Consider the following 17,673-nt stretch of genomic DNA (forward strand, 5'->3'; position numbering starts at 1 on the left):
CTGTTCCTGCGTCAAGGCCATTCGAGGGAGTCAAATCGTAGATTAGGATGTTTTCTTCGAGCAGTCAAAACAATGACTTGCCTGCTCTGTGTCCGTGCTGGTTCTCTCAAATTCAATTGAATTCTCCTTCTCAGCAAGCTTCTCCATAATGAGATCCATTTTGTGATTCAGATCAGAAATCGCCACAGTCTGTGTTCGCACAGCCCGACCCAATCCTTCTATTGCGACGAACAGCCGTTGGGCTCCTTGAGTGGCTGCCATCGTCTTCCGAATTTGACGATACACCAGAGCAATGCCCAGCCCAATCAGCAGGTGCCCCGCGATCACGGTTCCAAATAGGTAGATGTCTTCCACGTCCTCGATGGAAAGGACTGAGAGGCACATGATTCTCCATTTATCCCAGGAGTCTCTCACGTACCCCGCAGCAATGGTTCCATCAGGGCAGCCAGGCTCCTCGAACCTCTTTTCCTTGTCGAAAAGACTTTGTCAATTGCGTCGAGAGTCCAGCTGATCATATCCATGTTTGATGTTTAGATTTGAGGACAGCGCAAAGAAAGAGGCTTCAAAAAAGTTCAGACAGGACAAAACAAAGAACTCACAATCAACAATTTGTCCAATGCCACTCCCTTATTTGTATTAATACAAAACCAATTCCAACCTAGTCAGAAGATGTCTGAAATATGAACATGTCTGGACGTGTTGGATGATCAATTAATCAAAGTTTATTGATATAGCCCTTAATCACAAATGTCTCAAAGGGCTGCACAAGCCACGACATCCTCGGCTCAGATCCCACATCAGGGCAAGAAAAAAGTCAACCCACTGGACGCAATGAGAAACCTTGGCGGGGACTGCAGATGTGGGAACTTGGCTTATATATATATTTTTTTTTTAATGGGGGGCATTGGTCGTGAAGCTGATTTTGGTGCAGACACTGTGGAATCCCAATTTAAAACTGTGATAGGAAATGACAAAAAAAACATCAAATTCTGACAATTTATTTTAATTTCATAACAAAGTAAATCAACAAGGCATGGGACAATAAATATATTTTTCATTTTGTAGCTTTACACATAAAACAGCTGTGCACATCAGTTTGTCATGATTAGTGTTTCAGTCGCCGAGTTGAACATGTTCTGCTCAGCTACAGCAGCAGGAGCATACATAGAATCCATGATGAGACAAACATTTGAGGCAGATCACAATTAAGGCTGATGCACTGCATGATTGTTACAGGTGGGGCACCATTAAGCGCTTAAATTACTGCATGTGCAAACACTAATGCTGGATGTGTGCATGTGCAATACTGCAATGGGTTTACTATTCATCAATGCTACTTTACAATGCAGTGATAAACTATATACTATAAAACTAATATCTATATCATATATATATATATATACACACACTTTGTGTACATGTGTTACACTGTGTTATCCGTACAGTGCACAAGACAGAAGACGACATGATGGCACCCGTGTCTAATCTAAATTTAGCACATTAGAACTCTTCTAAGTGTTATTCCTATGAATTGGTGGTGCGTGTGGATATCCATCCATCCATTTTCTACCGCTTGTCCCATTCGGGGTCACGGGGGTGCTGGAGCCTATCTCAGCTGCATTCGGGCGGAAGGCGGGGTACACCCTGGACAAGGCGCCACTTCATCACAGGGCCAACAGATAGACGGACAACATTCACACTCACTCTCACACTAGGGCCAATTTAGTGTTGCCAATCAACCTATCCCCAGGTGCATGTCTAGGGCCAATTTAGTGTTACCAATCAACCTATCCCCAGGTGCATGTCTAGGGCCAATTTAGTGTTACCACACAACTATCCCCAGGTGCATGTCTTTGGAGGTGGAAGGAAGCCGGAGTACCCGGAGGGAACCCACGCAGTCACGGGGAGAACATACAACCTCCACACAGAAATATCCTGAGCTGTAAAAGGTAAATATACTTTGGAAAGGAAGTGCTTATGGAGAGTTAACATTAAAATGACTCATTCCCCAACAACAAAAAGTGGACTCCTGTTTGTCAAGAGGACCTTGCATCCTCAATGGATGACATTCATAGAGGAAGACTGTTATGAACTCTGAGGTGTTTCAAGTATTATTATTGTTCATTCTAAGTATTGTCCACCACTGAGTTGCGGAATGCACAGATGGAATAATTCAGTCGACACTTGGACACCCGCTTGATCCAAATGAGAATAAATCCACCATTGAGGAGATTAACGGTAATCTCCCCAGATCAAATGTCAACTTCTTACCAACTTGAAAAACCCAAACCACCCGTTCAATCTTCCTCCCTTTCAAAAAAAAAGCATCCTAATTTTGAACAATTTCCCTTGTGGATCAATAAAGTTTGTCTAAAGAACCGTGAAGACAAGGTGTTGAGGTCCCTTCTGAGTGATGGAATATTGGCACTCCTTCAGGGACTGATGGGATTCACTCCACAGATTTACTCTGCGTTCCAACCACTCTTCGTTTTGCCTGATAGAAATCTGTTGGGATAGCGCCAGGAAAACATTTAGATGGCAAATTAAAAGCAGTATGTTTTTTTATAATAATTAGCTGTGTCAAATAGTTTTAATAAAGAGCACAGGATTAAAGTGAAATAATGACCTGTAATGTTAGTTTGTTTCCTCCTCAGCCGGACTTTCTCCTTCTTCTCTGGTGTTTTCTCCACGTCCAGAGGACATCTTTCCAACGCGTATTCAGGGAAGTTCTCCTTCCCGCACTTTGGTGACGTCGCCGCTCTTCTTTTCTTGGGACCAACTGCCGCCCTTTGACCTTTCGTCTGAGCGATCACACCGGCCCTGAAAAGCCGCGGCACCGTGGTGCCCGGGACACTCTCCCAGTGGAAATGGCCGCTCTCAAGAGGCTTGTCGGCAATGAAGTCGTAGCTCCAGCGCCGCGACGCCTCCTCCAGGTCTTTCCTCATTTCAGTCCGGAAGAACATGTGCAACTGCTTGTGGTTGACCGGGCCGAACAGGTTCCGTCGTGCGGTGCCGCTCCCCTGACGTTTTGGGATGAGCTTTTGACTCACCATCATTCGACACTAAAGGAAACAAAAGCATGTGCATGGTTATTAGACTTCGACAAACTTTATTGATCCTCAAGGGAAATTGTTCCACACAGTAGTTCAGTTACAAAGGATGGAAAGGATAATGCACACAAGGGCACAAAAAGGTATAAAGTAGACTAAAAATGTACCATAGTAGCAATATAACATATGTAATATTTACATATTATATATACAGTATATAATATATACTAATATATTATATTATCACATTTTTATATATATATTTATTAACTGCTTCATTATTTTTCAACTGTGGTTGTTTTTAAAGGGCTTTATAAATAAAGTTGGCATGGTAAAACCTGCTCAGTGGCCTAGTGGTTAGAGTGCCCACCCTGAGATCGGTAGGTCGTGAGTTAAAACCCCGGCCGAGTCATACCAAAGACTATAAAAATGGGACCCATTACCTCCCTACTTGGCACTCAGCATCTAGGGTTGGAATTGTGGGTTAAATCACCAAAACGATTCCCGAGCGTGGCCACTGCTGCTGCTCACTGGTCGCCTCCCCTCCCAGGGAGTGGAACAAATGCAGAGAGTAATTTCACCACACCTAGTGTGTGTGACTATCAGTGGTAATTTAATTGTATTTAATTTAAACAGTTGGTTGAGCAAGTAAGGCTAAACGGGGTGCAGTACGTGACTGCAACCAGCAGGGGTGCTGTCGAGACAGTCATCGAAGTTGTCAAAAATGTTTTGATAAGTTATCAAATTTTAATTAATACACTCCTATGTGCATTTTCTGCCATCCATACGTCAATTCAGATGATCAATCACAAATGTTACTCATAGTCCATTAACAATGTGTCCAATGCCACACCCTCATTTTAATATTGCACAACAAATTCCAACCTAATCTGAACATATACGAGATATGAACATTTTACATATCTAAATTTGAATTTTATTCTAAATATGTTTTGATAAAAACATTAGACATTACAGTTTTTTTCTTGTACATAAAAAATAGTGTTTGAATTTAATAATATACATAAATATTTTGCCTTTTAGTGACAGTGACAAAATATTATTGAAGAAAAGTGTGAAATATCTGGAACTTGACAAACAGTAGATGATATGTCCAATTAATTACAATTGAATACAAGATAATTAGTCTATCTGTGCCCGTTAGTATAAAAGTGTCTTACCATTGTTTTAGTCTTCCTCAGCGACCACACCACACCACACCACAGCCTCTGACTTTTGCTACTGCTGCCGGGACTGTATTTGTACTGAGCAGCCATGACTCACTGTCACGTGACAGTGGCCGGGATATGCCTAGACATTGCCTCCTCAGACATGTAAGAACATGTCCTCGATAAAAACTGCAGGAGGAAAGAATCGCCACTAGGGGGACTCTGACACCAACTACTGAGTTCCTATTGAGATGAATGTGTGCAATGGCGCACTGGGAAGACCAGGCGTGACATTTCAGTTATAAATAGAATAGAGAAGTGCAACTATTTAACTGGTCACATCATATAGAAAAGGATTACATGAAGCAAAGGAAACTATGAGTCATTACATTCATCCAGGAAGGGTTGGGTAGGATTCCCATAGCCTATGGCTTTACATTTTGTTACATATTTATATTTTGCATACTATTTTAGTTACTTTATTGAGTTTACAACCCCCTGGCGCTGTTTTGTACTGTTTTTGTACTTGTTTTGATTATTATTTCGCAATTGTTTGTAAATGTTGCAGATTATAAATAAAGGTTTATTAAAAAAAAAAAAAGTAGCATTCCCATTATCAAGACTATCTCAGGCAGGCTCTAATACTGTGTTTTTCAACCACTGTGCCGTAAAATACAGTCTGGTGTGCCGTGGGAGAATATGTAATTTCACCTAATTGGGTTAAAAAAAATTTTTGCAAACCAGTAATTATAATCCGCAAATAATGTGCTGTTGTTGAGTGTCTATACTGTCTAGAGCTCGGCAGAGTAACCGTGTAATACTCTTTCATATCAGTAGGTGGCAGCAGGTAGCTAATTGCTATGTAGATGTCGGGAACATGGTTTGCCGTAATCACAATATGCAGACGACAGCGGTCAAAAGCTATCTAATGCTTAAACCAAAAATAAACAAAAGGTGAGTGCCGCTAAGAAAAGGCATTGAAGCTTAGAGAAGGCTATGCAAAACGAAACTAAAAACTGAACTGGCTGCAAAGTAAACAAAACAGAATGCTGGACGACAGCAAAAACTTGCAGCTTGTGGAGCAGAGACGGCGTCCACAAAGTACATCCAAAATGAAAATGACAATCAACAATGTCCCCACAAAGAAGAATAGCGTCCACACAACTTAAATAATCTTGATTGCCAAAACAAAGCAGGTGTGGGGAATAGCGTTCAAGGAAGACATGAAACTGCTACAGGAAAATACCAACAAAACAGGAAAAGCCACCAAAATAGGAGCGCAAGACAAGAACTAAAACACTACACACAGGAAAACACCAAAGAACTCAAATTAAGTCACGGCGTGATGTGACAGGTCGTGACAGTACACCTACTTTGAGACAAGAGCTATAGTGATGCATGCTTGGTTATGGTTTAAAGTCATATCCAACAATTGCAAGAACAATTTTTTATTGTCAATATCGACTACTAAGTTTAATTTTTTAATGATTTCTGCTGGTGGTGTGCCTCCGGATTTTTAAAATGAAAAAAATGTGCCTTGGCTCAAAAAAGTTGAAAAACGCTGCTCTAATACATATACTTCTCCCTTTTTGGGGTCGCGGGAGCCTATTGCAGCTGCATTCGGGCGGAAGGTACACCCTGGACAAGTCGCCACCTCATCACAGGGCCAACACAGATAGACATATGTGTCACATTTAAAAAGTGCATTATGTTAATACATTCACAGGTTTGTAGCACTTTGTGGTATTTGTTGTCATGTTGGCCCAATTATGCAGAAGGAATGTCAATAAAATAAAACGACTTTTGACATTTGTCATGCTACTGTAACTTCGTCACCCACGCCTGTATAACTGACAACCAAGTCAGATAATTGTGAATTAATCAGTTTATTCATATTTATCTCATATTAAAGTAATTTCCACACTTAAACGTGGTTGTTGGATTTTCCGCGAGCACACACACGCACTTCGGTAGTTATTATTATAAAACATTTTTTATTTTTTTTTACATTTTGTTAAATTCTGTTCTCTATTACACATGGACTACATAATGTATTATTTAGACTAAACTAGGCTCCAGCACCCCCAAAAAGGGACAAGCGGTAGAAAATGGATGAATGGATGGGCTGTAATTTTTTTGTTCAACTTTGGCAAACACGTCCACAACAGTACATCACAAGCTCTACTCCATTTTCGGTGCATCACTGACTAATGTCCCTGTTGCAACACAAACAATAGTTCGACTTAGACTTAGACTTAGACTTCCTTTTTATTGTCATTCAAATTTGAACTTTACAGCACAGATAAGAACGAAATTTCGTTACATAAGCTCATGGTAGTGCAGGATAAAAAAGCAATAAGGTGCATACATAAATAAATAAATATATATAAAATAAATAAATATATATAAATAAATAAATAGACTACTGTACAGATAAATATATTGCACTTTTTCACATGCGTCCACGTTTATGGATGTATGTTATATTGTCTTTTTTTTCCAGCGAGTAAATCCATTTTGGGGGGAGTTGAGGGGAACGCATATCTTAACAGTGAACCCTATTGTTACACATATATCAAATGTGGTATTTTTTATATAGGACTGTAACATAGAAATGTTTGTCAACATTATTGTGCTCCAGGCAAAACATTTTCTACATAAATGTAGATTTATGAAAGTAAGGCCTACATTTTCTAATAGGCTTAATGGTTTACAATTATCAATCAAATCTTGGAGAGTACAAAAGCCCTTAAATTGATATATTTGTTAAAAACATTTAAAGTGAATTAGGTAGCCCTGTTTTTTTTGTTCTCTCCATATTTTTTTAAATTATTTATTATTATTTAATATTCTGTGTTTGCTTTTGTTTTCTTTCCTTGACATGTTTCGCTGATGTTGAAAGTGCCTTGACTTGTGTGCAATATAAATGTATGTGTGTTGTTCAATAAACAAAATAAAAAAATACTATTGTTACACAGTTCGTTCAAGAGGAAATGACGTAGTGCAAGTGAGTAGGCGGTGCCGAGAGGAGCATTCAAGGCTGTGGCGGGAGTTTGCAGAGTCACGCACGAGCTGGACTGGGAAGACCCCGCCCACTTACTATCCGCCTTGTCGGCGAGTCAAGCACTGTCAGTCGAACCCGACGGACCTCCGTGGACAACAAACAACACTTAAGTATTCATTATTTTACAAATATACATAAAATCTGGATATTATCCCACTTGCCTCTTGGAACGAGCTAATACTTATATTTACGCCATTAAGCTAGCTAAGCAGATTTTGACCACAACGTAACATCAGGCCCGGCCCTAACCAATCTGGCGCCCTAGGCAAGATTTTAGGTGCCCCCCCCCCCCCCCCCACTTCGGCAGTGAAGTGTATATACTCACAAGAAACCGAATAGCTTTGTCTTTGACCTTTTTTTTTTACTTAAAGAAAGCAAATTAACAATCAGAATAGTTAACAAGATTAAAAAAAATATGGATAAATAAATGAATATAAAAAATGAATACATGAAATACAATATTTTTTACATACATAAACACAAAATAAAACGTGTCAACAAGTTGCATAAAATAAATTAAAAATACAATATAAATAAGGCACTGCACAAAACAAGATATCAAACCAGTATGACTTTAACAACTATATTACAAAAAAAGGGGATCCTACAGAGTTCTCTATTTGTGCTTTTTAATATTGCATTAACTAGAATGACTTACAAATTACTGTACACCAGGGAGTACTGTAATTACCTAACGTTACATTATTATTTTCCATAACAATTTAGCCCCCTCCACAATATTAACCCGACGTTAAAACAGAACTAGCTATTTATTGATTAGCAATTGCCGAATCATGTAACATTAGCTTAATGCTAAAAAGACAGGTTACTATCACATTCTGTAACAGACAAATAATTTAATGTAGGCAAACGTTACCTACCTGCTACCTCTGTCTTTTTATCGTTTCTCCCCTTCTTTTCTCCCCTGGGCACCTGACAGTTTTGGCCGTTTTGACATCTTGTGTTGATTTTTTTATGTGGTGACGTCCAAAAAGAGTCATGATACGGGAAGGGAGGGGGCGCACCGTGCCGGGGGAGGGGGGGCGTAATGTTGTAACAAATAATATTTCTATTAAATAGGCTTTACTTTGCATTTTAATTAACGTGGGATTATTTTATATATTTAGAAATAATAGTACCAACTTTTTTTTCTTTTTTTTTTTTCCTCCAACATTTGTGGCACTGGCGTGGCACCCCCTGATGGATGGCGCCCTTAGCATTTGCCTATACGGCCTATGCCACGGGCCGGCCCTGCGTGACATGAGGAACTAGCTCATGTGGTTAAAAAGACGTTACTTACGTTCTCCATGTCCAATATACTCCGGGCTAAGCGATTCTTGTAGGCTTTGAAACGTGGTCCAAAAAGGAGGTTATCGTCTGGTTCGGGTAAAGACTTTTATGAGCTCATGTGGGTGAGGTTTCCCATACGAGGAGTCTCGTCAAGGGGCGGGGCGAGCACACGTGACACTTGGCATACTTGGCTAAAGGAAATGCCAGCACAGGAGGGGCATTTGTGTGTGTGTGTGTGTGTGTGTGTGTGTGTGTGTGTGTGTGTGTGTGTGTGTGTGTGTGTGTGTGTGTGTATGTGTGTGTGTGTGTGTGTGTGTGTGTGTGTGTGCGTTCTTGTATTTCTATCCTTCTTGAGACATCAACAAGGAAAAGTACCTTCCATATGAGGACCGGTGAACAAGTTAAGACCGAAGTCATGGTCCCAATATGGAAAACCATTGCATCTAATAGAGAGCCAAATACTGGAGTCCGTGAACATTGCTCCAAAGTCAGGATTTTTTTGTTTATTTGATGTGCTTTGATTTGTGTTGACGGTCCCTAGACACAAGGCTGAAGCTTAGAGGTGACAGAGCTTCCGCTGCTACTGCTCCCAAGCTCTGGAACGACTTACCGTTGAGTGTTAGGCAGGCCTCCTCTCTTCCTGTTTTTAAATCACTCTTAAAAACACACTTTTATTCCATGGCCTTTAACACTCTGTGATCTCCATCCTGCTATGGTGTCCCATAATGCACCTGCTGTGAACCTGTTTCTATGTTTTTTTTTTGTTTTTTTTTATCGTGCTCTGTTTGTGTTGCGTTGGCTCGTTTTTCTTGTGTTATCTTTTAACCTGCCTATTGTACAGCACGTTGGCTACCCCTGTGGTAAATTTTAAATGTGCTCTATAAATAAAGTTGATTTGATTTGCATACAAAAGTAAACATTGACAGGTGCAAAGGCAGCAATATATGATAGAACAAGACGGCAGCTAAAGGATTTCCCTATTTATGCCTGAAAAAACCCGCCAGGTGAACAGCTGACTTTACGACTTCCGGTGCTGACGTAAGACAACCCGCGTCCCGTATGTGACCATAGGATGGACAAATACACTACGGTACTTAGGCTATAGTGGCCAGTTGGCTTTTACAGCTGGGTTGCCCAAAGTGCGGCACAGGGGCCATTTGTGGTCTGTGACTCGTTTGTCATTGGCCTTAAGCACATTACAACAAATAAAAAATAGAGATCTCATTTTCACCTCTGGTGGTGAAATCTATCAAAATTTGGGTGGTCTTAAAAAGGAGGGTTTTTTCAAATTGACTGTGTCAGTTTTAAAAGTGCTCCCCCTCTGGTCAACATATGAAATAACAAGTGTGTGTAAAAATTCGAAGTGCTCTCCCTCTGGCCAACATGTAATAAATGTGTGTAAGATATTGAAATGTGCCCCCTTTGGCCAAAATTAATAAGAAAATAAAATAAATATGTATATAGAGACATACTGTAATAACGAAGTAAATAATGAAGATTAAAAACCAATTACAAATAAAAAATTCTAAAATATATAAATTAACTAAAAACAGACTTCTTATAAAATTGGGAACAATTTCTCATTCTTTCTGTTTCTCGTAAAGATTATTACTTTTTTTATGTAAAATTATAACTTTTTAATGCAAAATGGTGACATTTGTCACATAAAATTCTGACTTATCACAATATTGCCATTTTTTTTTGTTCTTGTAAAATAGTGACATTTTTTGAGTAAAATTATGACTTTTGTCATAATTTTGCCAGGTAAAATTCCGATTATTATTATAATATTGCCAAAACTTTAAAGTTTTCTTATAAAATTGACTTTTGTCGAGTAAAATCACGACTCTTTTCATAAAATTGCCAACATTTTAAGCTTTTCTTGTAAAATTGCAACTGTTATTGAGTAAAATTCCAACTTTTGTCATAATATTGCACGAATGTTCAGTTTTTCTTGTAAAATTTTGACTTGCGCTGAGTAAAATTACAACCTTTATTATAAGACTGCCAAAATGTTTAGTTTTTCTTGTGAAATTGTCACCCTTTTCTTGTGAAATTCCAACTCATTTTTCACAACAAGCTTTATAATATTTGCATAGTATGTATATATTATTAATGTTGTAAATACAAATCTTTATATATCTACAAAGGGTGGTCCTAAAGAGGAAGGCATTTTTCGGAGGTCGCAAGAAGTTAACAAATACGTGTGTGTGTGTGTGTGTGTGTGTGAGTGTGATGAACTGCATCTTGTTTACCTGCTTGTCTCACATGAGACTGCAATCTACAACAGTAAAAGTATGAGGAGTCATTGTTAAGAATGAAGTGTAGGATGACACAGTCAGCACAGTTGCCTACTTCAGGCTCCTTTCCACAAAAAGTTCAGAAACTTTGAGTCCCTGGAAGCTTTCATTCCTGGAACTATAGCTCCCTGTAGACTTGTGTAGTTTGCTTCCACAGCCAGCGAGGCTTTTGTCCACAGTGTGCAAAAGTCAGGAAGTCGCCCCCTTAGTAAATGATAAATTCACGAGGCTTGGTCGAATCCTTACGATCCATTTCAGCTGTAAATAACAATATATGAATAATAAACATCAGTGTTTATCTCACGGCGATAAAATAAGCACATCAGCTTTAGCTGGTTAGCATGAGCATTCGGTCACCCGGGTTGAGACTAATAACTATTGTTACAGCCCATCCATCCATCCATTTTCTACCGCTTGTCCCTTGTGGGGTCGCGGGGGGGTCGCTGGAGCCTATCTCAGCTGCATTCGGGCGGTAGGCGGGGTACACTCGGGACAAGTCGCCACCTCATCGCAGGGCCAACACAGATAGACAGACAACATTCACACTCACATTCACAGACTAGGGCCAATTTAGTGTTGCCAATCAACCTATCCCCAGGTGCATGTCTTTGGAGGTGGGAGGAAGCCGGAGTACCCGGAGGGAACCCACGCAGTCACGGGGACAACATGCAAACTCCACACAGAAAGATCCCGAGCCCGGGATTGAACTCAGGACTACTCAGGACCTTCGTATTGTGAGGCAGATGCACTCACCCCTCTGCCACCGTGCTGCCTATTGTTACAGCGTATAATACAATTAGTTGTGAATATTTCATGTGATTTACCTTGATTAAAATAGTTTACTGCCAACTCTATTTTACATTTATCTTCAAACAACAAGGAGTATCATTGATTGAGAGAAAAATGTGTCTGGGGGGCCAATATGTATGTATGTGTGTGTGTATGTATGTATGTGTGTGTGTATGTATATATATATATATATATATATATATATATATATATATATATATATATATATATATATATATATGTATATATATATCATGTATATATATATATCATGTATATATACGCATTTAGCTGTAAAAACCTGCTGTACAGTATGTGTGTTTGGGTCCCTTTTTTTCAGAAACACTAATACCAAAAGTCACAATGTCTGATGGAATTCTAAAAAATTATGGCACACCACCTCGAAAAAACGGAATGGAATTTTACAGTTTTTTACTGAATGGGACACCCAAAATGTACATTAAAATAAAGAAAGTGGGATTTACTGTGAACAATAAAATATTAACAAATGAACGTCGCTCCTCTTTTACTTCTCAAAAATGTAAAAAAACCCCAGCAAAATATGAATGCAAAGTGTAATATACACCTACAATATGATATATTATCACGTAAAAATGTGTTTCCGCATCTGTTCCTGACACATGCGTTTGGGTTGGCTGTGCGGTTGAAAACAAACCCCGCCCACTCTGCTTTGTTCCTCATCTGAGCTGCTGTGACGTAGATTACCGTAATAACTTGTATGACATCCAAAAGCGCAGATTTTGACCATTGAAATACTTTCTATAGTTCAAGACTTACTGTCATCTAAAAACAGCACTGCACATCATAATCGCGGCTACAGTTTTGATGTTAAAGGTCTAAAAAAATTATGTAGAATATCCGGCGGGCCGGATTGAAAATCTTAACGGGCCGCATGTGGCCCGCGGGCCGTATTTTGCCCAGGTCTGTTCGAGCTGCTTCTTTATCAAACACACCATCAGCAGCTTTTCCATATTTTCATAGATAAATGTCTACTGTTTAGATATTACTTTATTATTCTTGACTGGTGTTAGGATAGGACAGGATACACTTGTATTTATCGCACAATGGGGGGATTACGTTGTTGCAGTGCAGGTTTTTACATACAGTAACAGAAGTAAAGCATAATGAAAAACAAACAAATAGTAATGAATACTAAAAATTGCTCACTAATATGTATAGATGTGAGATACGATTACAACAAAAAAACACCAACATCCATATAGCACACAATGAAAATCATCAAAGGAATCAGTAATCACATAAATGTGTTGTGAGGTCTTATGGCTGTTTAGACCCCAAACAATTGAGCCACGGCTAAAAGGCTCCTGGGAAGCAGTTTCAAAAAGTCCCCAAAAAAGTATAAGTAGCGTTAAAGTAACAAAAGTGCCAACCTTCGTTGCGCAGTCCCAAAGGGGTTTGACCAAAAAGGTAAAAACACAAACAATAGGGAAACATTTATTTATTCAATGAATATCATCCACTTCTTCTCAGCACTGTCATTCACTCTCACTTTCTTCCTAACCATGGCTGAAAAAACTAAGTTATGTCGGTTGCGCAAGATTCTTTAGTTGGATCACTAGGGATGATGTTTGATAAGGAATTATCGAGTTCGAGCCTATTATCGAATCCTCTTATCGAACCGATTCCTTATCGATTCTCTTATCGAGTCCAGATAGGTTGTTGTATATAGAAAAAAACACACAATATTTGGTTTAACAAAAGCTCACTTTTATTATATAATAAAAAAATAAAATCTAATAAATAAATAAATATTGACTGTTACCCACCTAAAAAAATAAAATAAAAAAAATAAATATTGACTGTTGTTACCCAAAGTATATTAAGTGGGATTTTTCAGAGAAACAAATATATACAGTAACACATAAACAACCTGTCTCTGTGATCACTATAGGTGTATAAATAATAATATAGTGTTAAATAAAATCAGTCCCTTGGGCACAAAACTGAAAATAATGAAAAGTTCTTTGCAAATGTGGTTACAATGCTAATAAATGAAAAGTTAAAGCTAAAAAAAGAAATACACTTTATTGAGTTAACATTATTTCTTTATGGGGGAAAAATGTTATGAGCTAGAGAATATAACAACTACACTACCCAGCATGCAACGGGAGTTACGAGCATGCGCGGTAGCCCCGAAAAGTGTTGCATGTTGCCACGCTGTGAAAGTAAACGTCAAGAACTCAGCCAACACGCCTCGTCTGCATTATTTATAATTAGACAGACAACACATCTACAGTGTGATTTTGTTTTGTTTACAAGGAAAGAAAAACAAAAGTTAAAAAAGGGAGATATGTTGTGTATATATATGTATGTGCTGCGGTTGTTTTAAGAACGTTGCGACAGCTGCCGTAAAGGAGGTGCGTTGCTATGTTTCCGGTTGGTCGTAAAAGTGTTCGTCATGTGTTTTACCCTGCTAAAATCTCAGTAAAGTTATTATTTCTGGTCGGGACGGGATTCGAATAAAGAATCAACTCTTTTCCTTTACTATAGTGGTCTCGATAACGGGTACCGGTTCTCAAAAAGGGATTCGAGTCCGAGGACTCGGTTCTTTTCTTATCAAACAACCGGGAAAACCGGTTTCGAGTATCATCCCTATGGATCACACATGGTTCACTGTTCGCAGGGATGCTTGGACCTCAACTTAAAGCAACATTTAGCTGAGAGACTGCTCTTATCTCAAAAATAGTCTTCAAGTTGAGGGACCACTGTACAGTGTTTAAAGACATTCATTAACATGACATGTTTTCCTCTTTACATTGTGCATTTTTTTCCTTTTGGTTGGATTTTATCCCTAAAATTCACCGTTGGCCATTAAGAAACGAGCCGCACTATGGACACCACTTGTTTACAGTATAAACAACAGGCTTTTTTTGGAGATTTTTATGCAGTGCATTTATTTACCATTTGCAAAAAGCAGGGGTCTATACTGTACAAATAATCTTTATATTTTGTCTACCTTATTAATTACAGCTATGACAGATTAATATTGTGTGGAAAAGATCATTTATGTCCGAAATAGTTGTAACTGACCATATCATTGCAATTATTAAAATAACACTGCCATTCGTTTGTGCCGTTAGAGTTTCGTTTTGTGGGCGGTCTTATTTACGTGGCTCACCTTCGACAGCGTCTTCTCCCCGTCATCTTTGTTGTAGCGGTGTAGCGTGCAAGGACGGGAGTGGAAGAAGTGTCAAAAGATGGAGCTAACTATTTTAAAGGCCTACTGAAATGAATTTTTAAAATTTAAACGGGGATAGCAGATCCATTGTATGTGTCATACTTGATCATTTCGCGATATTGCCAGATTTAGTAGAGAACATCCACGATAAAGTTCTCAACTTTTGGTCGCTGATAAAAAAAAGCCTTGCCTGTACCGGAAGTAGCGTGACGTCGCAGGTTGAAAGGCTCCTCACATTTCCCCATTGTTTACAATGCAGCGAGAGCGATTCGGACCGAGAAAGCGACGATTACCCCATTAATTTGAGCGAGGATGAAAGATTCGTGGATGAGGTACGTGAGAGTGAAGGACTAGAGTGCAGTGCAGGACGTATCTTTTTTCGCTCTGACCGTAACTTAGGTACAAGGGTTCATTGGATTCCACACTTTCTCCTTTTTCTATTGTGGATCACGGATTTGTATTTTAAACCACCTCGGATACTATATCCTTTTGAAAATGAGAGTTGAGAACGCGAAATGGACATTCACAGAGACTTTTATCTCCACGACAATACATCGGTGAAGCACTTTAGCTGTGGAGCTAACGTGATAGCATCGTGCTTAAATGCAGATAGAAACAAAATAAATAAGCCCCTGACTGGAAAGATGGACTGAAGATCAACAATACTACTATCAGGAGACACCGAACCAAACACTGGACCTGTAACTACACGGTTAATGCTGTGCCGCCTGTCGAAGCCTAGCAATGCTGTTGCTAGCGCCGCCATTGAAGCTAACTTAGCTACGGGACCTCGTCAGAGCTATGATAAAAACCTTAGCTCTCCACCTACGCCAGCCCTCATCTGCTCATCAACACCCGTGCTCACCTGCGTTCCAGCGATCGACGGCGCGACGAAGGACTTCACCCGATCATCGATGCGGTCGGCGGCTAGCGTTGGATAGCGCGTCTGCTATCCAACTCAAAGTCCTCCTGGTTGTGTTGCTGCAGCCGGCCGCTAATACACCGATCCCACCTACAGCTTTCTTCTTTGCAGTCTTCATTGTTCATTAAACAAATTGCAAAAGATTCACCAACACAGATGTCCAGAATACTGTGGAATTTTGCGATGAAAACAGAGCTTTTTTGTATTGGATACAATGGTGTACCAATACTTCCGGTTCAACCATTGACGTCACGCGCAAACGTCATCATATCGAAACGTTTTCAGCCGGAAGTTTGCGGGGAAATTTAAAATTGCACTTTATAAGTTAACCCGGCCGTATTGGCATGTGTTGCAATGTTAAGATTTCATCATTGATATATAAACTATCAGACTGCGTGGTCGGTAGTAGTGGGTTTCAGTAGGCCTTCAAAGGCCTACTGAAACCCACTACTACCGCCACACTTCCGGTTGAAAACGTTTTTTTATGCTGACGTATGCGCGTGACGTCAAGGGTTGGTACGGAAGTATACGGACCCATTGAATCCTATACAAAAACTCTGTTTTCATCTCAAAATTCCACAGTATTCTGGACATCCGTGTTGGTGAATCTTTTGCAATTTGTTTAATGAACAATGGAGACTGCAAATAAGAAAGTTGTAGGTGGGATCGGTGTATTAGCGGCGGACTACAGCAACACAACCAGGAAGACAGAGATGGATAGCAGACGCGCTAGCCGCCGAACTCACCTTAACTTCCTCCGTCTCCGGGCCGCCAACCGCATCTGTGATCGGGTGAAGTCCTTCGTCGCACCGTCGATCGCTGGAACGCTGGTGAGCACGGGTGTTGATGAGCAGATGAGGGCTGGCTGGCGTAGGTGGAGAGCTAATGTTTTTAGCGTAGCTCTGTGAGGTCCGGTTGCTAAGTTAGCTTCAATGGCGTCGTTAGCAACAGCATTGTTAACCTTCGCCAGCCTGGAAAGCATTAACCGTGTAGTTACCTGTCCATGGTTTAATAGTATTGTTGATTTTCTATCTATCCTTCCAGTCAGGGGTTTATTTCCTTTGTTTCTATATGCAGTTAAGCATGATGCAATCATGTTAGCTCGTAGCTAAAGTGTTTCGCCGATGTATTGTCGTGGAGATAAAAGTCACTGTGAATGTCCATTTCACGTTCTCAACTCTCATTTTCAAGAGGATATAGTATCCGAGGTGGTTTAAAATACAAATCCGTGATCCACAATAGAAAAAGGAGAAAGTGTGGAATCCAATGAGCCAGCTTGTACCTAAGTTACGGTCAGAGCGAAAAAAGATATGTCTTGCACTGCATTTTAGTTCTTCACTCTAACGTACCTCATCCACGAATCTTTCATCCTCGCTCAAATTAATGGGGTAATCGTCGCTTTCTCGGTCCGAATCTCTCTCGCTCCATTGTAAACAATGGGGAATTGTGAGAAGTCTTTCCTCCGGTGACGTCACGCTACTTCCGGTACAGGCAAGGCTTTTTTTATCAGCGAGCAAAAGTTGCAACTTTATCGTCGATGTTCTCTACTAAATCCTTTCAGCAAAAATATGGCAATATCGCAAAATGATCAAGTATGACACATAGAATGGATCTGCTATCCCCGTTCAAATAAAAAAAAATTCATTTCAGTAGGCCTTTAATGACATTCAGACTTTACTTCAATCAATAACGGAGCAGCATCTCCTCATCCGTGGCTCACTAATGCAACAACAACACAAATGTGTCCCGTGAAAAAAACGTCCGACCGGAACTCTAATAACTAAAGTTCCTTGGGTGAATAATGTAAACTCAATATACCGGTATGTTTTAGCGCTTTCATGGCGAGTTAACTGACAGATATAAGTAAGA

General features: G+C 39.7%; 1 protein-coding gene across 2 annotated transcripts; it reads right to left on the reverse strand.

The window, feature by feature from the left end:
• Nucleotides 1–604: 604 nt before the first annotated feature.
• cdkn1a (cyclin dependent kinase inhibitor 1A) lies at nucleotides 605–8,741 on the reverse strand. 2 transcript variants are annotated; one of them, XM_062053639.1, is made up of 3 exons: nucleotides 8,584–8,741; nucleotides 2,627–3,062; nucleotides 605–2,505 (listed from the first exon to the last, which is right to left on the reverse strand). In XM_062053639.1, the coding sequence occupies exons 1-3, from the start codon at nucleotides 8,590–8,592 to the stop codon at nucleotides 2,450–2,452; spliced, it is 501 nt and encodes a 166-aa protein (XP_061909623.1). In that variant the 5' UTR covers nucleotides 8,593–8,741; the 3' UTR covers nucleotides 605–2,449. The 2 variants fall into 2 exon arrangements, with proteins under 2 accessions (XP_061909623.1, XP_061909613.1); XM_062053629.1 differs by lacking the exon at nucleotides 8,584–8,741 and adding an exon at nucleotides 4,232–4,367.
• Nucleotides 8,742–17,673: the final 8,932 nt, after the last annotated feature.

The sequence above is a fragment of the Entelurus aequoreus genome, linkage group LG01 (genome assembly GCF_033978785.1).
Source record: "Entelurus aequoreus isolate RoL-2023_Sb linkage group LG01, RoL_Eaeq_v1.1, whole genome shotgun sequence".
Taxonomy (NCBI): Eukaryota; Metazoa; Chordata; class Actinopteri; order Syngnathiformes; family Syngnathidae; genus Entelurus; species Entelurus aequoreus.